We start from the raw sequence: 22729 nt of genomic DNA on the forward strand, positions 1-22729 counted from the left end.
CCGCGAGTGTGCCGGTTTTAGCGCTAGCCGTTTGGAGGACACAGCACGGCAGATCCTGCCTTTTGCGAAGAAAGACAGCGACACAAGTAGTCAGGACAGCCTGTCGGTGCAACGGACAAGGCAGCGAAGACTCCACTGATGGTCGACCTCAGGAAAGGACACTGGATAGCCGGACTGGCAAAATAAATCTGGACGGACCTGAGGCTTAAGTCGGACCTCGCAGGAGGGAAACTGCGCGAAAGGTCAAGGTTTGGGGCGCGTATTTCAGGCAGTTAGAGAAGTAATCAGAAATCTCCGCTCCTTGGGGAAAGGCTGTCAAGGTGAGGTGACCTTGAGTTGCGGCGCGTAGGTGGAAAAAGGTTCCGGGGAATAGTTGAATGGTTCTGCCTCCAAGCGCCCAAGAGAGAAAAAAAATCCTGTTTTGAGACAATACCTGTATTTGGTTTTCTTCCCGTCGTGGGACGCGGGTGGGGGTTGGTAGACGAGGCCCAAGGGGCGGGGCCAACGCGCGCGAGTAGGCGGGACCACGCGAGCCCTCCCTCTAGCTACTGGAGGCCGGGCAAGGGGGCGGGGTTTCCGGCGGTAGCGGCTCTCGGGCGTCGGGTGACGCTAGGAGGACGAATCGTCACGTGACACGGAAGTGACTACGAACAGGAAGAGGACGAAAAAAATAACCGTCCGCGACGCCGAGCTGAACCGGACCAGCAGCCACCATGAACAGCAAAGGCAAGGACGCGGTGCGGCTGGGGCCGTCAGGGGGAATAGTGCTAGCCTGGAGCGAGTGGACCGGGAGCCCAGGGTCGCCAAGAGCCAGGCTCGGGGCGAGCTGCGCCTCGCTCCTGGGCCAGCTGCAGTCTCGGGGACTGCGCCAGGCGCCTTCGTCATCCCCGAACTACGGCTACTCGCTCCTTCCCGGCCCTTTTCTCCTTAAACTCTGTGGCGCAGTTTGGAGCTGCGGGCTCGGGTGGAGGGTGGGGGGGTGGAAAAGGCTTGTCATGATGGGCATCTGCAGAAGCAAATGGGGAGCTAGAGCAGGGATTCGGGTAGGCCAATGGAGAGCCGGCAGAGGCGGGGCGCCGCGCTCCGGAACCTGAGGCTGGCGCTCGGGCTTAACTAGTGAAGTGCCGGCGCTGGTGGGCGGGCCGGGGGCCAGAAGGGTCTCTCTCCCGTTTCCTCCGATGGCGGCGCCAAGTTCTCCTGGTTCTTGTGATTGTACTAGTGTTTGGCAGAACATGAGTCTCAGCTGGTTCTCAGGACATTTCCCTTTATCTCCTCTCGAGTCTGCAGGTTCACTTCCACCACTCATTTTATTTGGAAGTCGACCTTGAGCAGGAATCTATGGGGCAAATAATCGTAACTACTGTGACCCAGCGAAGTCTTGGGCAGTTACATCCAGGCTTGTGAAAACCACCCAGAGCAGAGGCAGGATGTACCTACCGTTGGTACATTGTCAGGAACGGGTGCCCAGACCTACCATGCATGGATGGAGAAACTTGGGTCCAGGCTATTACTTTACACCAGTATGCTAATGGAAAGAGCTCCCTTTCTGTCCAGTTAGAATCTAACATCTTCGGGCATAAGTGGGGATAAAGGAGCAAAGAGAATGCTTATTTTCTTGGCCCTAGAAATCGGGCCCTCCAGAGCAGTCAGTTTCCAAATGGGCTTGCTGTCTTTAGGTTAGCTACCCAGTACGTTCCATTCTGGTGGCTCTGTATGGTAGGCGATGTGCATTTTTGTCTTGTCTTCCAGGTCAATATCCAACGCAGCCAACCTACCCTGTGCAGCCTCCTGGGAATCCTGTGTACCCTCAGACCTTGCATCTTCCTCAGGCTCCACCCTATACTGATGCTCCACCTGCCTACTCCGAGGTGCTTCCAATTTACTAGACTTGAACTTGGATCATATTTTCAGCCCTTAGTTGAACCCGTCCCCACATTTTTATTTACTCTCCACAAAGAGGAGAGCATGCTCACATGACTAATCTGAAACACTGTGTACTTCAGCAATTTCTGTCGGGGTTGATAATGCATTCTCTGATCATTTTAGGTTTTCTGGCATAGGCTGAGGTGAAGAAGATGATTTTGCGTTCCTTGAGCCTAACATTAGCTATAGCAGGAAGTGACCCAGGAGAACATCGAGTGGTAGTGGAAAGGCAGTTTGTGGAACTCACGGTGTAATCTGCACAAGGAGAGTTAAGAATGGACTCAGGAAAGGGATCTAAAATTGGAATGTCTTAAAGTAACCTGTTCCCTTCTCTTCTACCTCTTCTAGCTCTATCGTCCAAGCTTCGTGCACCCCGGGGCCGCCACAGTCCCCACCATGTCTGCTGCATTTCCTGGCGCCTCACTGTATCTTCCCATGGCCCAGTCTGTGGCTGTTGGACCTTTAGGTTCCACAATCCCTATGGCTTATTATCCAGTTGGTCCAATCTATCCGCCTGGTTCAGCCGTGCTGGTGGAAGGAGGGTATGATGCAGGTGCCAGATTTGGAGCTGGGGCTACTGCTGGTAACATTCCTGTGAGTATGACCTTACCGGAAACACTCAGCTCTTATGTATTTTCACTTCCCGGAAGAGATTATGTAGTCATCCTTTCACCGTCCCTGGGTAACAGCTGCTGTGATATTGGTGTAACCACTGATCCCAGTAGTCAGGCAGAAAGCAAGTTGGGGGGGGCAGGAGATCTGTGGCAGGTCAGCAGCATCTGGCACATTCCCTGGGGTCTGAGTTAACCAGATTTCTTTGTTTTCCTGTCTTAGGAGTCCTGCCTGCTGCCTTTTCATTGCCAGTTTGGTGCTGGTCTAGGCATACTCCTCATTCATTCCACGAGCATTTAAAGCATTGATTTCACATGTGCCATCAGCATGGCATTCCGTCAGGAAACATGATCATTAAATGGAGAAAGGCACAATACTTATTAAGTAGCGTTTGGAGAGATATTAGAGATTTTAGTTCTGTTTTCCTATGTAGTTCCCCCACGTATAAGATTTGGAGCCCAAAGATTTTGAGCCATCCGCTCAAAACCGTATACCCAAAATGAGATGAGAATGCCTTTGAATGAGTGGTAGGCCCTCTCCTTCCTGTTTGTATCTTTGGGTTCAAAGAGAATACAGACCTGCTTTACAACCCAAATTGGTGGCAGAACTAGCTTAACAATGCGATTGGTGAGCACACTGCCATCTTCCTGATGGATCGTGTTGTCCCTGTGTCCACTTCCCTTGTCTCAGCTGCACTGTGCCCAGTCAACCTTGTCTTTTCCTTTCAGCCTCCACCCCCTGGATGCCCTCCCAACGCTGCTCAGCTTGCAGTCATGCAGGGAGCCAATGTCCTCGTAACTCAGCGGAAGGGAAACTTCTTCATGGGTGGCTCAGATGGTGGCTACACCATCTGGTGAAGAACCAAGGCCACCTCCGTGCCGGGAAAGACATCACATACCTTCAGCACTTCTCACAATGTAACTGCTTTAGTCATATTAACCTGAAGTTGCAGTTTAGACACATGTTGTTGGGGTGTCTTTCTGGTGCCCAAACTTTCAGGCACTTTTCAAACTTAATAAGGAACCATGTTATGGTAGCAGTACCTCCTTAAAGCATTTTGAGGTAGGGGAGGCATCCATTCATAAAATGAATGTGGGTAAAGCAGCCCTGAGGATCTTCCTTTAATTCCTCTGGAGTACTACTGTACCATACTGGTCTTCGCTCTTAGTAATAAAACATCAAATTAGGTTTGGAGGGAACTTTGATCTTCCTAAGAATTAAAGTTGCCAAATTATTCTGATTGGTCTTTAATCTCCTTTAAGTCTTTGATTTCTATTACTTGTTATAAATGAAATGCATTAGTTGTCTGCCTTTCCCTCCTTTGCCCCATGGCCCACCCTCACCCCTAGTCTTCCAGTTCCTTCCCGCCAATCTCCATTGAATCAATGGTGCAGGACAGAAAGCCAGTCAGACTAACTTCCTTCTCTCCTTGCACTTGTCCCCACTTGCCATCTTTTAACTAGTCTTTCACAAGGATCCTCTGAAACTCTCTCTGTGCCCCAGGCACAGGCCCCATTACTTCTGCTTTTGCATCTCCTCAGGCAAAAGTGGAGGGTGCCCCTCGGACCCTCCTTACAGGTTGTTTTTTCATCTGTGAACCAAACTCCAATTTGCTTCGGTGCCAGAAAAACAGAGCTCTATTTGAACCAAGGGTATCAATGCAAACTATAAACAGGTTTGTTTAAAAATGTGGGGGCAAGGAGGAGGATGCATTTCAAAAGCCTGATGACATTAGAGCCAAATTAGGGGAAGTTTTCGCACCCAAAAACTGGTTATCGTTCATCGTCAGAGTATCTCATGTAGGCCTTCATGGCTCCCGAGAATTCCTCAGCCAGTTTAATGGGGTCATATTACGAGTCCCTCACTATAAAATGACTTGAGTCCAGTAAAATCTCATTAAGGTTAAGAATATTTCAGGGATCCTTAATATTTTGATTTTTGTTTTCTGAATTGGATTTTATTTTATCTTATAATTTCAGTTCATCTAAATTTTGTGTTCTGTCCATGTGATGTTTGACTGTACCATTGACTGTTATGGAAGTTCAGCGTTGTATGTCTCTCTCTACACTGTGGTGCACTTAACTTGTGGATTTTTTATACTAAAAATGTAGAATAAAGACTATTTTGAAGATTTGAATAAAGTGATGAAGTTGCATTACACCTCACTTTAAGGATTCTTTACTCAGCTCGTTCTTAGATTTTTTTTCTCCACATATATCTTATGTCCCACCCAGAATTCAGATGAGTCCTGCTGTCATTCTGGGGTTTTGTTTTGTTTTTTTAAATGAAGCCTTTGGAATAAATTGAGGAGTACAAGGCCAAGACTTGACTATTTTCATGAGTCCCATTCTAGAGGTTTTACTTTTCTTCATTTTATTTCCTAAGCCCTTTCAGATCCTTAAAGCCTATTATGCCAGAGGTAGTCAGAACATAAACTTAGACATAAGGGGATTGATTCTCCTAACTTGCTCTAGAATTTGACTTGAGAAAAATGTTTTAGTATGACAGTCTGTAAGTTCAAGGCGACCTTCAGTTTCTCCAAAGTTCTGTGTGGGGAAATAATGAAAACTAGAATTGCCAAAATTGATTCTTCAACTCTTGAGTCTTGGGAGGAATTGAGGTTGGACAATGGAGCAATGCAGTCAAGACCTCAAAGGAGATTTAACTTAATTTCCAAGTAAAACAGTATTTGGGGAGCTATGATTTCTATCAAAACATTGTGTCTTTTGAACACATATCATTTGGGGACTAAGTTAGATCCAAGAAGCTTCTCTGGGCTTGATTCAAAGGACACTGGTGGGAAGAATGGTAGGGAGATTGTTCCTGGTTCCCTCTGTGTATACAAAAGGGGTCTGGGAAGGGGCATCTGGGTGACTCAGGTCGGTTGAGCATCTGCCTTCAGCTCAGGTCATGATCCCAGAGTCTTGGGATGGAGTCTCGAGTTGGGATTCCTGCTCAGTGGGGAGCTTGCTGCTCTCTTCCTCCACCCTTCCCTTACCTCACTCATGCTTTCTCTTGAGCAGAGTCTCAAATAAATAAATCTTAAAAAAAAGAATGGGTCTGGGAAATTACGGCTTTTGCCAGGATGGAAGGTAAAACCATTTCATCTCCCAGGGTATGTTTCTTTTCTTTCTTTCTTTCTTTTTTTTTTTTTAAAGATTCTATTTATTTATTTGACAGACAGAGATCACAAGCAGGCAGAGATGAGGAAGCAGGCTCCCTGCTGAGCAGAGAGTCTGATGTGGGGCTGGATCCCAGGACCCTGAGACCATGACCCGAGCCAAAGGCAGAGGCTTTAACCCACTGAGCCATCCAGGCGCCCCTCAGGGTATGTTTCTAATGACACTCCCCCGGAACAAGCTTCCCACCACCATCTTTGTTTCAAACTACTGAGATTGTTGTGGGAACTTGTGAAACTCCCCTAGGGTTCTTTCTGTTGGGGAGAGAACATATCCAAATGAGTTAAATAAGCAGAAGAAACTGTCGAAAAAGTTTGAGAATGGGTAATTCAAAATATAAAGGTAGTTATTTCTTGCACATGGGAATCAGATTTCTGTATCAATGAACATTTTTAATTGTGATAAAATAAAAATAGCATCAGTACAAGGTTATTCGGGAAGACAGAAAGGCCAGGCTCAGATTAGGAGATGGAGCACGTTCATCATGGGGTGAGGTCTCCCCAGTCTCCTGTCCCTTCCTGCTCACCCTGTTACCATGGTATCTAGCACCTGGGAAGAACTTCTACCGACACTATCTTTGTTCAAGCTGTCACTAGTAGACCAGGTAGGGGACAGAGGAGCAGCCAGAGACCCTAATGTTCCTGTCCTTTGACCTTGAAAAAAGTGAAGATGACCAGGCACATACTCATGTGGCCTGGCGTCGCTCGACCTTGCTGGGCAGCCACTGATACTAGCTATAATACAAAGGCCTGGCTAAAGACATCAACAACGGCTTTCTCTGTGTCCCTGGCATCAGTGATGTTGGCATTTGGGCCTGTGTCCTAGAAGGAGCTCAGGTTTGCCCATAACAATCAATGCTTCTCACTGGTTTCAGATAAAACTTTCACCTAATAAATTAAAGAGTGTGTTAGCTCTGGAGCCTAGATAAGCTCCTCGGGGGCCCGGGAATCATTAGATGAAATATTCCTCCTTGTCCCTGCCCTTGGCTGAATCACTCTCCATTTGGAGGATGGTGCTGGGCTCGCCTTCTGCAGGTTCGTAGGTGACGTAGCTGCCTTTGTTCTTGTACAGGTAAAAGAAGATCAAGACCACGACCGAGAGCAGGGTGAGGAAGACCACGGTGATGACAACTTGGAAAGGAGAGGGAAAATGCAGAGATGTTTCAGGATTGAGGATGTCTCAGTCATTCATGGGGTCCCCTGAATTCAATGATTCCCTCACTTTTTGTATAAGGATCCTTTTGTTCGAGTTAACCACTGTCCACGTCCACATCCATATTCCCCCATAAGCCCAACTTCCATGGTGCAGGATATCTGATGCCTCCTGGGGCTTAAGCTAAGCACACATGACTTTGGATTTCTAACAAAACAACCCCCTCTCAACCAGTTCCTGATGATTCTGAAGAAACAGGAAGGAGGGAAAGAGGAAATAGCTTATCCCAACAGGAAGACATTTTGAAACCCACGGCCTTCTGCAGGGATTTCTCTGATCCCTCCCATCCCTGTCCTCACCCACTTGATGAGCCACACATATTCCCACTGTTACCCGCATACTGGAGCGTAGGGCCCGTACACACTTATATCTATTTGTGGCCACTTCCCACATTTACTGGCAGTGTCTCAGGCGTGAAGCCTCTAAGTCTTTTGTAGCTTTGTGTGTGTGTGTAGAAGAAAACCTACATGCCAAAATAAGCCCATTAACGGATCTGGTCTCCAATTTGTGGTGCTTTCCTGCATAGGGAAAGTCCTCGATCACCATACTGGGTTCCTAGTCTATGGAGAGAGATAGCCCTTGAGTTCAAGAAGTCTTCTGGATTTGGCTCAGGGCCTTTGTTACCTGCAATGAGGGCTGTGCTTGCCTCGGCTTCTGGGGACAGGGCTTCAGTGGCCTGTAGAAACGGGGTGGTCATCAGCTCTTCTAGAAAATTTAGAAAAGTGGAAGAGGAAATGGGGTGAATTCTTTTGTTCTAAGATGTACATTTGTCCTTCAAATTTCACCACTCCACCTCTTCCCTAATAAAGAATTTGTCCTTCAACTCCTATAGTAAATCCATACAAAAAAACCTGCAGGACAAAACAGAAAATAAACTACCATTCAAAGACAATGAACACTTTGATAGATTTTTCTCTGCCTCACAGAGTGGTTAAAAGTATGGGCTTTGGAGCCTAACTGTAAGATTTGAATCTGAGCTCTGTCCTTTACTGGCTGTGTTACCTTCAAAAAATTACCTAACCCCTCTGTGCATTAGCAACCCCTCTGCAAAATGGAGATAACAGTACCTACTTTACAGGGTTGTTGTGACAGGTAATCAGTAATTCAGTAAGGGTAAGCTATTATTAGGAATGCATACTTTCACACAGATGAGATCAAATGAGTGTGTACGTGTATATATATTTACATTATATTGGCACAGACATTTCTTTAATGCTCTTACAAACTCTTTGTAAACATTATTTTTATTTGGTTTTTTAACTGTATTTTTTAGAAGTAGGCTCCATGCCCAACATGGAACTCACAACCTTGAGATCGAGATTCACACATTCTGCTGACTGCACCAGCCAGACACCCCAACATTATTTTCAAATAATAAAATAATACCCCTCCCTTATTAAGACCCTTTTCTATGCCACCAGAGTAGGCCCTGCAGTTGAAAGATTCTAAAACAAGACCTCTCCTACCCTAAAATATTATCTCATACCTCCTCCTGCTAGTGGTCTATCCATCCTTTATAGCCTGAAAGTCCCACCCTAAAGTCACTACCCACGTTCACAACACTCAAAATTGTGGTCTCCAGAAGTCCCTTTTAAAAGTAAACACACAGGGGTACTGGGTGGCTCAGTTGGTTCAGCGTCTGCCTTCGGCTCAGGTCATGATCCTGGGGTCCTGGGATTGAGCCCTGCATCTGGCTCCCTGCTCGGCGGGAATCTACTTCTTCCTCTGCCCTTCACCTTGCTTGTGTTCTCTCTCTCTGTCGCTCTCAAATAAATAAATAAGTAAATAAAATCTTAAAAAAGAAATAAAAGTATTTATATGGGCAGTCAGGGAGTCCTTAGTTCTGTCCCTAGTTAGCCTTTTAGAGTAGGGATTTGAAAGGCACCGAGTTAAGGTTACTGTAGGACAGAGGTATCCTGGGGAAAACAGGCCAGCTGACCCTGACATGGCCCACAGGAGGCCTTACTCAATATTCATTCAGTAAATAGCGGCAGCACTCATTAACTGTCTCCCCTTCGCCAGGTACTGGGCCTATCACAGAAAGCACATGGCCCGCCTTCACAGAGCTGGTCCCCCACCATGCCAAGGCTCGCAGTTCATGACTGCAATACACGAGACAAGGAAACCTGGGCATGCAGGAGAGCACGGGACAGAGGGTTTGATCTAGTCTTCCAGCAGGCACAGCCTCCACAGGAAGTGAGATTTGAGCTGGCAGCTGAAGCAGGGGTAGGAGTTTACAGGGTAAAAGGGACAAGAGCCAGCACAGCTGGAGCATAGGGCATGAGCGTGACTCCTGTCTAATGTCAACTGACTTCAGGTTTCCATCTAGGGCAAGTGAGATAAGTCACCAGCCGTGGTCCTGGAAGCAGTGCTGAAGGGGGCCAATGGTGTTGAGGAGTCTTTTCACACAGGCCAATAAGAGGGCTGATGAAGCTGGTCCCACAACATAGAAAGCAGAGGTCGGCTGCCTAGAGCCCCTCCCCGCCCTTTCCCAGGCCGGCCCAAATGTGCTCTCCTGGGACCGCTGGGGTGACTTTAGGCAACTCTGCAGGGCACTGGTGAGGCCTGAAGGAGAGCAGGAAGCAATCACATAGTGACACTGTTTACCTGCTTAGTGATTAAAAAAGAAAGCTACTCTGGGTTTGAACCTTGCCCCCACATTACCAGGTGACCTTAAGGAAGTTACTAAACCTCTCTGAGTTTTCGTTTCTTGAACTGAAAAATGGGAGCGTGGTGGGCAGCTGATGAGGGGGCTCGGGATGGCCCCCACTGCCTGGTGTTTATTTACACCCTATGTGAGACCCTCTCCCTGTGTGTGGGCTGGACCCAGGGACTTGCTTCTCTCAAAGAGAGTACAGCAAAAGTGATGGGCTGTTACTTCTGAGATTATGCAGTGACTTCCATCAAAGGAAGCCTGATCTAGTCTTCCAGCAGGCAGAGCTCCCCATCACGCACACTTTCCTCCCCCAAATCTCCCGGGACTGCACTCCATGTTCCCACCACTGACCTAGAATTCTGTACAGATGCTCTTAGTTTTGCCTTTCTTAAACATTAGAAAACGTAAGACATACAAAGCACTGAGAAGACTAGTTCATGTATGAAGTTTAAGTATAAAGGATAAGAAGATTCAAGTCAATCAACAGCAGTTTACTTTGCCCCTACCATGTTGAGAAAGGGGTAGTGAGTGCTGAGGTCAACCAGGGGCAGGACCACGGAGCTCCATCAGAATGAGGGTTCAGAGGACAGATACATATGACTCCCCGAGGACAGATGATGATTGCTAGTTGGGAAATTCTGCAAGTGATCCAGATTATAACAGCTGCCATTTACTAAGCCCCTGTTCCATGCTGGGGGCTTTATAACATACTCATTAACCTTACATCAATCACTTCAAAGTAGGTATTTTTATTTGCTAATGTGGACCCGGAGGCCCTGGGAGAGAGTTAAGTGAAACGGCTCACGTGGCACATGAAGGAACAGTGCATGGAGCTGAGATCTGAATCCAGGACTTCCCGCTCCAAATCCCAAGCTAGGTATTTATACTAATCCTTTCTACTGTGTCCTTTTCTTTTTTTCCAATAGGGAACAAGAGGAAGAGATCATGAAAGATTACCACGGGGCAGCACAACAAGCCTTCCGGAAAGCTCGAGGGTTTAAAAAATTGGGGTAAAGGGAAGAGAAACACCCACCAACCACAATCACTGCTGTGCCACAAAGAGTTGTCCTTATGGTGCCTGGGTGGCTCAGTTGTTGAGCATCTGCCTTTGGCTCAGGTCATGGTCCCGGTGTCCTGGGATCAAGCCCAGCATAGGGCTTCCTGCTCAGTAGGGAGCCTGCTTCTCCCTCTCCAGTTCCCCTTGCTTGTGCTCCCTCTCCCTCACTCTCTCTCTGTCATAAATAAATAAAATCTTAAAAAAAAAAAAAAAAAAAAAGAGTGTGTCCTTAATGCAGACTGGCTCAGGGGAGCTACATCAGTGTGACAGGAAAGCCATGTTGCTTCACAGGCAACCTCCCTAACTTTATAACCTTTGATGCACTCAGAGGCAAGCTCACTACAACCAAACAGTGCACGTCGGCAACGTGGAAAGACCTTCAGGGACATACAATTCGGGGCGCCTGGGTGGCTCAGTTGGTTAGGTGTCTGCCTTCCACTCAGGTCATGATCCCAGGGTCCTGTCCTGAGTTGGGCTCCCTGCTCACCAGGGAGTCTGAGTCTGCTTCTCCCCCTCCACTCCCCATCCTCGTTCCCACTCGTGCTCTATCTCTTTCTCTTCAAATAAATAAAATCTTTTTTAAAAAAGATTAAGAAAAGAAACATACACTTCAATAGGAGTGCCTTCCTATTATTTACATGAAGCCATCTGGCGAAGCAGTTAAGCACAAATGAAGGAGGTACAAAGAAATTTACATCTACATTAAGGCAACGAATTAATGATGAAGGCAGATTCCACATCAGATTTTTACTTATGATGAAAATGGTCTCTGCTGGAAGCAAAGGCTCTCTGGACTCTGCTTCTAAAAGGAGGAAACACACACCTCAGGAACAAAGGCTCATCCATTTTGTAGCAGTGTCCGAATTTCCTTTGTTTTTTTTTTTTGTTTTTTTTTTTAAAGATTTTATTTATTTATTTGACAGACAGAGATCACAAGTAGGCAGAGAGGCAGGCAGAGAGAGAGGAGGAAGCAGGCTCCCTGCTGAGCAGAGAGCCCGATGCGGGGCTCGATCTCAGGACCCTGAGATCATGACCTGAGCCGAAGGCAGAGGCCTTAACCCTCTGAGCCACCCAGGCGCCCCCGAATTTCCTTTGTTTTTAAGGCTGAATAATATAACAAAGGAAGTTCTGACATATGCTACAAGATGGATGCCACTTGTTTATTTTTTTTTAAGATTTTATTTATTTGACAAAGACACAGGAAGAGATGGAACACAAGCAGGTGGAGTGGGAGAGGAGAAGCAGGCTTCCTGTTGAGCAGGGAGCCCGATGTGGGGCTCGATCCCAGGACCCTGGGATCATGACCTGAGCCCAAGGCACACGCTTAATGATTCAGTCACCCAGGCTTCCCAATGGATACCACTTATATGAGGTACCTAGAATAGTCAGATTCATAGGGACAGGACATAGAATGGCAGGTGCTAGGAAATGGGGAGAGGGGATGAGCAGTTGTTACCATTTTTTTTTTAAAGATTTTATTTATTTTTTAAAAGATTTTATTTATTTATTGACAGACATATCACAAGTAGGCAGAGAGGTAGGCAGAGAGAGAGGAGGAAGCAGGCTCCCTGCTGAGCAGAGAGCCCGATGAAGGGCTCGATCCCAGGACCCTGAGATCATGACCTGAGCCGAAGGCAGAGACTTAAGCCTCTGAGCCACCCAGGTACCCCTAAAGATTTTATTTTTAAGTAATCTCTCTACCCAATGTGGGGCTTGAACTTACAACCCTGAGATCAAGAGATGCATGCTCTACCAACTGAGCCAGCCAGAGGCCCTGGGATGGCAGTTGTTGTTTAATGGGTACAGAGTTCAGTTTGGAAAGATGAGAAAGTGCTGGAGATGGATGGTGCTGATGGTTGCACAACAGTGTGAATATGCTTATTAATGGCACAGAACTGTATACTTAAATACTGTAAATTTTATGTTATGTATAATTTTACCATAATTAAAAAACCCCTTCTCTTCACACAGTTTACATTCTGAGAAGAGGGACAATAAATAAATAAGTAGAATTATTATTGCATTAGTATTATTGTATTGTAACTGTTATTAGTTGTTGATTAGTGCTATGTAGAAAAAAAAGGAGCAGGAAGTGGGGTAGGGGGTTGGCATGTGGATGGGGTGCTCAGGGAGTCTCCCTGATGAGGTGACTTAAGTACAGGCCTCTAGAAGTTGAGAAAGGCAGCCTGGCAGAGATCCGGGCAGAGGGAACAGCAACTGAGAGACAGGGGTAGCCACAATATTGAAAAGCACTGATGCATGCGTGGCACGCTTAAGGCACAGCAGAGAGGTCACTGAACAGAGCAAGGGAGAAGCAAGAGGAGAAGAAATCGAGGGGGCTGTGTACTATAGGTGTCGTAGGCCACAGAAGGGCTTTGGTTCTTTCAGTGACTGAAATGAGAACCTCTTAGAGGTTCTGGGGCAGAGACTGGATTTATATTCCAAAGAAGTGCTTCTCGACCTCTGTTGTGTATAAGAACCTCCTAGGGATCTTGTTAAAAGGATTCAGGGGGCCGGGGGTAGGGCCTGAAATTCCAAAGACCATGCTTTTGAAACACTGAGACCACCATATTGGGAGGAAGCCCAACGGAGCCCAGTGAAAAAGCGGTAGGATTCTGAGACATTCTGACACTAAGACTGACAGGGTATGTATGGGGTGCAGTCAAGGATGACATCAAGGTTTTGGGCTTGAGTAACTGGAAGGAAGGAAGGCATGGTGTTACCCAAGCTGGGAAGCCTGCAGGAGGCACAGATTTGGAAGGGAAGATCAGAGTTCAGTTTTGGACATGACTGCTTATTAGATACCCAAGTGCAGCTGTGAAGACTGGAATTTTGGGGTGGGGGGCGCCTGGGTGGCTCAGTATAAGATTAAGTCTCTGCCTCCGGCTCAGGTCATGGTCTCAGGGTCCTGGGATCAAGCCCCGAGTTGGGCTCTCTGCTCAGCAGGGAGCCTGCTTCCGCCTCTCTCTCTGCCTGACTCTGCCTCCTTGTGATCTGACTGTCAAATAAATAAATAAATAAAATCTTTAAAAAAAAAAAAAAAAAGACTGGAATTTTGGTAAGAGGTCTGGAATGGAGATTTTTAAAAAATCTGCATATTTAAGCTCCTGAGAATGGGTGAAATCACCAAGGGAAATAAGTATTGATAAAGAAGCCCAGGGCTGAGCCCAGAAAAGAAAGAGCAAAAGAGACTGAGGAGTAGTAGCAAGCAGCCAAACAGACCAAGTACGAGGATACTGGGTTTCCCCATGCAGGGCTCCTGAAGGTCCCAGAAAACAGCAGCTCTGGTGAACTGCTGTATGTAAGGCCCTAGCTGACACTGAATTTAAAAAAAAAAAAGGAAGAGGAGGAACTGGAGGCAGAATATAGATAAAACTCTTTTTTTCTGTAAACATGAGCAGAGCAATGGGGCTGCAGCTGGAGGGGGAAGGGAGTTCAAGTTTTTTTGTTTTTTCAAGAATGGGAGAAATGACAACATGTTTATGTACGGATAGGAAGGACAGAAGAACTTGGATGAGAGGGAACAGCTGGGGATGCCTGAAGGAGGAGAGTGGCTGCAACTGAGTCCTTGCAGGGAGGGGATCCAGCGCCCCAGAGAGGGAGGGGCCGGCTGCAGACAGAGTAGAGAGCTAGGGACAAGCATGTGGGCGCACAGGCAGGTGGCAGAAAGATGGGGACAGTGGGAGCCTTCGGCAGTTCTTTCTGAGAACTTTAATTTGCTCAAGAAAACAGAGTGCAAGGTCATCAATGGAGAGTGAGGGGGGGAGCCGGAGTTTAAGAAGAGCTGAAGATGCTGCAGGAGTAGATCTTGTCTTATCACAAAACACGGATAAGGCTGTTTATACTAGGGGCGCCTGGGTGACTCAGTCAGTAAACCGTCTGACTCTTGATTTTGGCTCAGATCGTGATCTCAGGGTCCTAGGATCCAGCCCCTGTCTGGCTCCGAGCAGGGAGTCTGTGTCTCTCCCTCTCCCTTGCCCCTTCCCCAGCTCGGGCTCACTCTCCAGAATAAATAAATAAAATTTTTAAAAAAGATTTTATTTATTTATTTGACAGAGATCACAAGTAGGCAGAGAGGCAGGAGGAAGCAGACTCCATGCTGAGCAGAGAGCCCAATGCCAGGCTTGATCCCAGAGTCCTGCAGAGGCTTAAACCTACTGAGCCACCTAGGTACCCCATAAATAAATATTTTTAAAAAGACTCTTTATAATATCCTGCGGAGTAACAGAGCCTAGCTATCAGGACTAAGCGGAGCAGGAAATGACCACCACGGGAAGAAGGGGGCAAGTCCAACCACAGGTTCCTCCTCTGGGATTTGACTTTAGTTCTTTTCGATTGATACTACTACATCAAGCCATGCCAGCACCAAATTTAAGACCTTTCTTAGGTCTTAATAAAAGACTACAAATAAATAAATAAAAGTATGACATCACCAGACGGGCCTAAGAAAGTTCAATATCAATTTCCCGATGGTAATAACTCTGGCTTTTTCGCTTGACTTTCCTAATCCACTGCCTATTAAATTCTTTGCAAGATCTTTGTTTTGGTGGTCCACTTCGGTGGCGCCTTCCACATAAGTTGAGTGTGCAAGCGCTTCGTGCCTTTTGGGTAAATGCAGACTCCAAGAGGCCCAGGGAAAGTGTGGCAAATTTGTGCAAGTCTCCAAACAAGAGGGGGCAGCTAATAAGCTGATGAACGGAGAGATTTCAAAATGACTAGAGAAATGGGCCAACCTGAGCAGGGCAAGAATTTGACAGATTCTTTGGTCTTGTTCAACTACCGCCAAAGAAAGAATGGGGAAGCCATGGCATGGCAGCAGCATATATAAAAGATTTACAGTGAGATCCCCAGAAAGCAATGGGTACTGGAATGGCAAACGGCAACAAGAGGGACAGCTGGGCTGTGGGCTTTTGGATAGCTTTTATTTTCTTCTATATGCTTTCCTTTATCTTCCAAATCTCTTATGATGGTATGTTGATCCTTGAACAACATGGGTTTGAAGTGCATGGGTCCACTTATAATGTGCATGTCCCCCCATAAACACAGTGCAGTACTGTAAATGCGTTTTCTTTTCTCTAGCTTCCTTTATTGCAACAAGGCAGTATATAGTATGCAAACCATGTAAAATACGTGTTGATTGACTGTTACTGGTAAGGCTTTTGGTCAACAGTAGGCTATTAGTCGTTAAGTTTTGGGGGAATCAAAAGTTATACGTGGATTCTGACTGTGTGGGTACTCAGCACCCCTAGTTTTCAAGGGTTGACTCGTCTTTTATAATCTTAAAGAATTTAAAACTTGCTGTTATTCTAGGCCCCATTAATATAAATATGGTCTCTAATAAAGAAGACAACAGCGCGGCCCTACTTTGTGCCACTGCCACTCTTAGACTGCTGAGCTACGTCTGGGTATGACAATTTTGTGGGAGCTACCAACATAGTGAATGGCTTGGAAATTGTTCAGATAAGGAAAGCTGGCAAGAGAAAGCCCAGAGAAGAAACTCACAGAGAGCCTAGAGCTTGAATGCTATCTTGAAATATGCTGATGGATGACCTGTGCATCAGGACCACTGGTGGTGGTGGTGATGGGGTGCCTGGGTGTCTCAGTTGTTCAGTGTCTGCCCTGGGCTCAGGTCAAGATCCCAGAGTCCTGGGATTGAGCCCATGTCAGGCTCCCTGGTCAGTGGGAAGCCTGCTTCTCCCTCTCCCTCTGCTTCTGTTCCCTCTCTCGCTGTGTCTCTGTCAAATAAATTAATCTTAAAAAAAAAAGAGGGCCACTGGCCAAAACTAATGGGAGAGAGAGGTCTCTCCAGAGAAGGAAAAGCAAAGCTGATAAAATCCTTCACGGGGTACTGGAAGGAGAATTCTAGCACGGAATGGGTGGTTCAGTTAGCTGACCCTCAGAAACTTTCTCAGCCTTAGTTTTGGAATTTTTATAAATTGTCCACTAGCTGACCCTCAACCTTAATATTAGAATTTTTATAAGTTGAAAATGTTCCATCAGAATTCTCCTCAACATAAATATATATTTTTAATTTTCTCACTTTTTTTTTTTTTTTAAAGATTATTTTATCTCTCCTCCATCCTGGTGATGTAAGCAGGGTTGGTATTATCATTATGTACAAGCTCAGAAAACTGCCATCAGCCAGCCCAGGATCACTAAGCTGCTGGCTGAGCTGGGCTTTGAATCTGTCTCCTCATTCCAAGGTGTTTTCCACCACACAGCATCAACTCTCTATGTTCTGGAAATATCTCTGCTCTGCCTCAGCTAACCATTTTAGTTTATGTGTCCACTGGGTTTGGTTCCCTGAGTTTTACTGTAGAGTGGAAAGTACTATAGCACTGTTTGCAAGAGTCACCCATATCTGAATGTCCATCAGCAGAGGAATGATTACATAAATTACAGGCCATTCATTCTGGAAACACCATACAGTTGTCAAAAGGAATGTTGTATATCTGTAATTACTGGCACAGGATATACGGTGAGATGAAAAAAGCAAATTACTAGGGCAGCAATGTGTAGTAAGATTACATATTTGGGAAAAAAAAGTAAATTAAGATGAAACTATAAACACATGCATACACGCATTTATTATGTCTGCATATACATATAAAAGGTCTAGAAGTCTATTCCTTAAGGGGGCATATAATAGCCTTTTTTTTTTTTTTTTAAGATTTTATTTATTTGACAGACAGACATCACAAGTAGGCAGAGAGAGGGAGGCAGAGAGAGAAGAGGAAGCAGGCTCCAGCCTGAGCAGAGAGCCCGATGCGAGGCTCGATCCCAGGACCCTGGGATCATGACCTGAGCCGAAGACAGAGGCTTTAACCCACTGAGCCACCCAGTCGCCCCCATGTAATAGCTTTTCAATGAAAAAATAAACAACAAAACAGGAACACCATAAACATGGTGTTCCTACACCATTTCTCTCCTGTCTCCCTGCCCAAACAAAGGAATACTAATGTTACTCTCTTCCTTCTCTCTCTTCAGGCTTGGAAGGACTGTAACACCATTTTTCTCTCAGGTGGGGGGCTTGGGGTAGAGGACCACAACAAGATCTGAGGCTCCACCCAAATCCTAACCAACAACAAATGAAGTTCAAGATCTATTTTGCTTACGTACCTTTTTGGTCATTGTTAACCCAGATACCTGTTGGTTTCTTTGAGGCCCTTGTTTTCAGGCTAAATCTCTTATCATTGAGGCATCAGATCCTTTGCCACCTGAGTCTGCCAACCTACTTATTTGCTTTAGACCTGCCCAACAATGGGTGGCTCCCTCAATTCTCCTTTCCATGGGAACCCGCCCTGGAATTCTACTTCCTTTCTCTTTCCTTCTCTTTCATGTGCTGAGCCCACTGAGAGCGGTGTGCCATGACAGAAAGAACACAGGCTGTGCAGTTGATTGAGACTGGGCACAAAATCCTGCCTCGGTCTTTATTAGCCACATGATCTTGGGAGAATTTAACCTCTGATAATTTCTTAATTGCCCCGAAACTCAGTTTTTGCTTCTGTAAAATGAGGATTAAAATCTGTTCGTGAGGTTGGGATAAGGAATAAGCAGAATGAGAAACAATTAACAACAAAACTGGCCAGTTAAAAAGTGGGTAAGGACTTGAATAGAGAGTTCTCTAAAGGAGATACACAAAAAGGAGGAGGAAGAGGAGGGGGAGGAGGGGGAGCAGGAAGGGAAGGAAGAAGAAATAATGCAGATGGCATATGAAAAGATGCTCAATATCACTAATCATTAGGGAAATGTAAATTAAAATCACAAAGAGCAGTTCACACCCATGAGGATGACTACTATCAAAGAAAGGAAGAAAAAGAACAGAACAAGTGTTGGTGAGAATGAGGAGAAATCAGAACCTTTGTACACTGCTGGTGGGCCTGGAACATGGTGTAGGTGCCGTGGAAAACAGTGTGGCAGGTCCTCAAAAAATTAAACAGAATGACCATGTGATCCAGCAATTCCTCTTCTGGGTACATACCCGAAAAAACTGAAAGCAGGTACTCGAGAAGAAATTTGTATACCCATATTCCCAGCAGCCTTGTTCACAATACCCAAAGGGTGGAAGCAGTCTCTTGGTGGATGAATGGATAAACAAAATGATGTAGTACATGTATATATAATGATGTGTGTATGATATTATCCAGTCTTAAAGAGGACGTTCTGACACACGCTACAACAGTGATGAACTTGAGATGCTAAGTGAAAAAGCGAGACACAAATTGACAAATACTGTATGATTCCACTTATATGAGGTACCCAGGCAAATTCATATAGACAGAAAGTGAAATGCTGGTCATTAGGAGCTGGAGGGAGGGGGAATGGGGAGTTATTGTTTAATCCATAAAGAGTTTCAGTCTGGGAAGATGATGAAGTTCTGGAAATGGATGGTAATGGTGGTTGGTTACATGTGGTGGTAACGGTGTGAATGTTAATAATTCATGCCACCGAACTACCAAAACATGGTTAAAATGGTAACATTTATATTATGTATATTTCACCACAAATTTAAAAAAAGAAAGAAAAGAAACCGTCCAAGTCCTAGAAAGAAAAAAAACTGCCCAAGTGCTAACTCCTCAGTTAGCTGCTGAAGCATCCCCTCTTTTTCCTGTGGGTAGGTCTATTCTAGAGTTCCTTTGCCTTCTCCAGAACACCTTCCATGGAAGACAGTGTGTGTGATCTCACACATGGCACTAACTTGACCCAGAACAGCCACTGCACCCTTCTTGGTCTGTACAAACCTCATCTATTCTTCAAGGGTTAAGTGCTCCAGTCCATTCCATTCCCCACTCATGAAGCCTTTGCCGACCAATCTAGATTTCTATCCACTTCTCCGTCTTCTCGTTTCTCACTGGACCATGGGCATTATGAATGATGTGCATCACGGTCATAGAGGACAGTGTCTTCAACTTCCCTGGGTTTGTTACTCACCTGTTTCCACATCAATATAGTAGATAACGTGTGTCCTAATGAATGACGAATGAGGCTGTACATGAAAACACAGGTGCATAGACCAACCAAGGTTTTTTCCTCCCTTACCCTATAGTACACAACGAAAACCATCAGTGACTGATGGTCTGTCTGGCTCAGCTTGGTTACTAAAAAAAGGTGGCAATTCTTTCTCAGTGTGGTGAGAGGTGGATCCCTGCCTGACCATAGCCCCAGATAACAACGGGTTTTGATGCTGCAGTGTATCATCAGAGGAGTGGAATTAAAAAGCAGGTAGAAATCCTTTCCAGGAAAAGGTGGATCTCTAACAAGCACCAGTTAATAGTAACAACCAATGTTATTGAGTGCTTCCTAGGTATGAGGCACTGGGGCTGGGTGTTTTATATGGGTTATCTCATTTAGTCTTCACATATAACCTCATAAATAGGTACCATTTTCCCCATTTTACCAATAACAAAACTGTAGCTTAAAGAGTGGATCACTGGCTCAAGGTCACAAAGCTTTTTAAGTGGGAGTATTGGGAACTAGCCCAGGTCCATGTGATTTCAGATTCAAACTGAACCAAAGTAAGCATTTTGGTTGCCCTCTGCAGCTTCCCAGGACCTTTTCCCGTGTGAGGCGGGCACAGGGAAATGGGAGGGTCACCCCATCTGGGCTGCGGCCTCAGGGAATTCCAGGCCCTGGCTGGAGGTGGGGGAATGTTAACAAGTCTCTACCGTTCCTATTGGGAAAGGCCTTCACCTACCTCTTCGAGAAGGCGTGGTTAGCAGACTAGTCATTGCAGCAAATGGATGGGCACCAGGGAGAGGCAGATCTGTACGAAGAGGGACAAAGACAGGCATGAGATGGGTGGGCCCCTATCCGGGATTGGAGACACTGAAGTCCCAGGAAGGCCTTTGGGGCCAGGTTTGCTCGGATTCCTTCCCTCATGGGGCTAGTCCTAAACCCTTCTCTTCTGGTTTCCCTCAGAATCTCCTCCGGCTGCAGGTGCCAAGAGCCGAGCCGAGACCTCTGGTTCTTGGTAGGGCGTTGCCTCTGAACGTCCTACCCCAAGGTCCTTTCACCTGGCCCCCACATTTACCTAAGAGATTTCTCCCGACCTGAGAAAGTAGGCGAAGGTATGCAAACGAGCGGCGGACCCAGTTTCGCCCCGCCGCAGGCACAGGTACCCCGCTCTTCCCGAGGCTGCGCGCAGCCGTCCACTAGGGGTCAGGAGAGGCCCGGGAGGGCAGGACCCGCCGGCTCCGGTGCCCGCGCGGGGGCAGGGCCGGGGCCTGGGGGCGGGGAGCCAGACACGGGAAAGGGAGGCGAGGGGCCTCCGTCCCCTTCAAGCTCGTCCCTGAGCAGCCGCTGTCCGGCCCCGGCCCGTTCCCCCCACCCAACCCCCCGGTTCTCCCTTCCCTGCCCGCCGCGCCGCCCGCGTACCGCCCGCCGCACCCCACCGGCCGGCCAGCAGCGCCGACCCCACTGGGCCCGGCCGGAGACTCGGCGGCCCGCGCGGACGTCGGGGCTGGCGCGGCGAGGACCGGGATACCCAGTCTCGGCCCCGCCCCCGCCCCGGCCCTCCGGCGTTTACCGGCACCCGGCTCCCGAGGCAGCCCGCGGCGCGCGCGCGGCCGTCCGTCCGTCCGTCCGTCCGGGCAGCCGGCTCCGAGCGGCCGCGACGGGAGGCTGTGGGCTCGCGTGGCTCCCGTGGCCGAGGGGACTGCGGTGTGCGTGCGGGCCTCGCCCTCCCCAGGTGCCCTCCTCCGCGTGCTCACCTTACCAGTCGGACGGGCGGCCGGGGGAGGGCCCGGCGCCACTCCGCGCGGCCTTTTGAACCGGCCGGGGGCGGGAACGGCGGAGAGCCGCGGAGAGCCGCCGGGGGACGCGGAGCGGGAGGAAGCGGCGGGCGGACGCGCGGAGCCAGCTGCGGAGGCCGGCCGAGAGTGGGGGTGGAGGGACCGGCCGACTGGGTGGGACAGGAAAAGAGGAGAGAAACCGCCCTCTGCAGGTTCCCTCTGCCCGGCCGGCCGCCTCTGCTCCCCCGGGAGGAAAGGCTGCTTTTCCTTGTCCGATTGTCACTTCACTCTCCATCCGGAGCCGCTTCCTCCCTCGCGCCGAGGCGGCAGACGGCGTGGCATCGGAACTGGGATAACTGGGATCTGTCCGCTGCCTCCCCATAGACGTAATCTGAATTTCCAGCAAAGGTGGAAAGTGCATTTACGTGCGTTTGCACGTCATTTAGGTAGATAGGTCGGTGTCCAGAATTTTGGCGCGTTAAGTTAACTCAATAGGCGCGCCGCAGCGGGGAAGCCCGGCGGGTTGGCGGGGAGGGGACGGGGGCCCCATCCGGATCTTCCTCGTCTGAAGTTCTTCTCAGGCGGAGTATAGAGGTCACTGAGCGGCTTGGCCTTTTGATTCAAACAGTCCCAGCCCCGCCGCTCGTTAGCGCGGTGCTTTGGGCTAATAATGACTAAACATCTCTAAAATCTGTTCCCTCATCCCTGGAATGAAGCCATGTCACAGCCACACGTTTAGCACATGGTGAGCACCTCAGTTTTAACTGCTAAACGTGCCGTACTTGAGCCATCTCGACTCACTTCTCCGTGGCAGGAAATGTTTCCAAATTAATGAACTCAGTGACTAAGGATGTAATACTATAAACACAGGCTCTGGAATCCGCTCGGCTGTGTGATCTCAGACAAGCCACTTGGGTTTCATTTCTTTATCTAGGGCAGTAGCTGTCTCATGAAGTTAGTGGGGGGAGAGAATGAGTTAATACATCCAAAGCGTTAGAACCTTACCTGGCACATAGTAAGTGCTCAGTAAAGGCTAGCTGTTTTGGGGCGCCTGGGTGGCGCCCAGGCCACCAGGCAGTGGGTTGACCTTTGCCTTCAGCTCAGGTCGTGGTACTCAACAGAGGGGACTTGGTTCCCTCTCTCTGTCTACTTGTCATCTTTCTATCAAATGAATTAAAAAAAAAAGCCTAGCTGTTTTTTTTTTTTTAATTTTAAAAAGATTTTATTTGTTTATTTGACAGAGATTACAAGTAGGCAGAGAGGCAGGCAGAGAGGTGGGGGGAGCAGGCTCCCCATTGAGCAGAGAGCCCAATGTGGGGCTCCATCTCAGGACCCTGGGTTCATGACCTGAGCCAAAGGC

At 47.5% G+C, this 22729-nt stretch overlaps 2 protein-coding genes and 1 long non-coding RNA gene across 7 annotated transcripts; 1 reads left to right on the plus strand and 2 right to left on the minus strand.

Annotated features, from left to right (window-relative positions):
* On the plus strand, nt 1–4700 carry DAZAP2 (DAZ associated protein 2). Its single transcript, XM_082741327.1, has 4 exons — nt 1–726; nt 1750–1868; nt 2272–2517; nt 3264–4700. The coding sequence occupies exons 1-4, from the start codon at nt 714–716 to the stop codon at nt 3390–3392; spliced, it is 507 nt and encodes a 168-aa protein (XP_082597453.1). The 5' UTR covers nt 1–713; the 3' UTR covers nt 3393–4700.
* A 1385-nt stretch (nt 4701–6085) lies between these two features.
* Nucleotides 6086–21828, minus strand: SMAGP (small cell adhesion glycoprotein). 5 transcript variants are annotated; one of them, XM_082741331.1, is made up of 4 exons: nt 21354–21828; nt 20334–20402; nt 7551–7631; nt 6086–6844 (listed from the first exon to the last, which is right to left on the minus strand). In XM_082741331.1, the coding sequence occupies exons 2-4, from the start codon at nt 20365–20367 to the stop codon at nt 6666–6668; spliced, it is 294 nt and encodes a 97-aa protein (XP_082597457.1). In that variant the 5' UTR covers nt 20368–20402; nt 21354–21828; the 3' UTR covers nt 6086–6665. The 5 variants fall into 5 exon arrangements, with proteins under 5 accessions (XP_082597457.1, XP_082597454.1, XP_082597455.1 ...); XM_082741328.1 differs by having other exon boundaries at nt 21349–21825; XM_082741329.1 differs by lacking the exon at nt 21354–21828 and adding an exon at nt 21165–21325.
* On the minus strand, nt 17212–20316 carry LOC309869744. The gene is made up of 2 exons (XR_014314343.1): nt 19571–20316; nt 17212–19016 (listed from the first exon to the last, which is right to left on the minus strand). It is a non-coding gene; the product is annotated as an uncharacterized lncRNA (long non-coding RNA).
* Nucleotides 21829–22729: the final 901 nt, after the last annotated feature.

This window comes from Mustela nivalis (genome assembly GCF_964662115.1).
Source record: "Mustela nivalis genome assembly, chromosome: 7".
Classification (NCBI taxonomy): Eukaryota; Metazoa; Chordata; class Mammalia; order Carnivora; family Mustelidae; genus Mustela; species Mustela nivalis.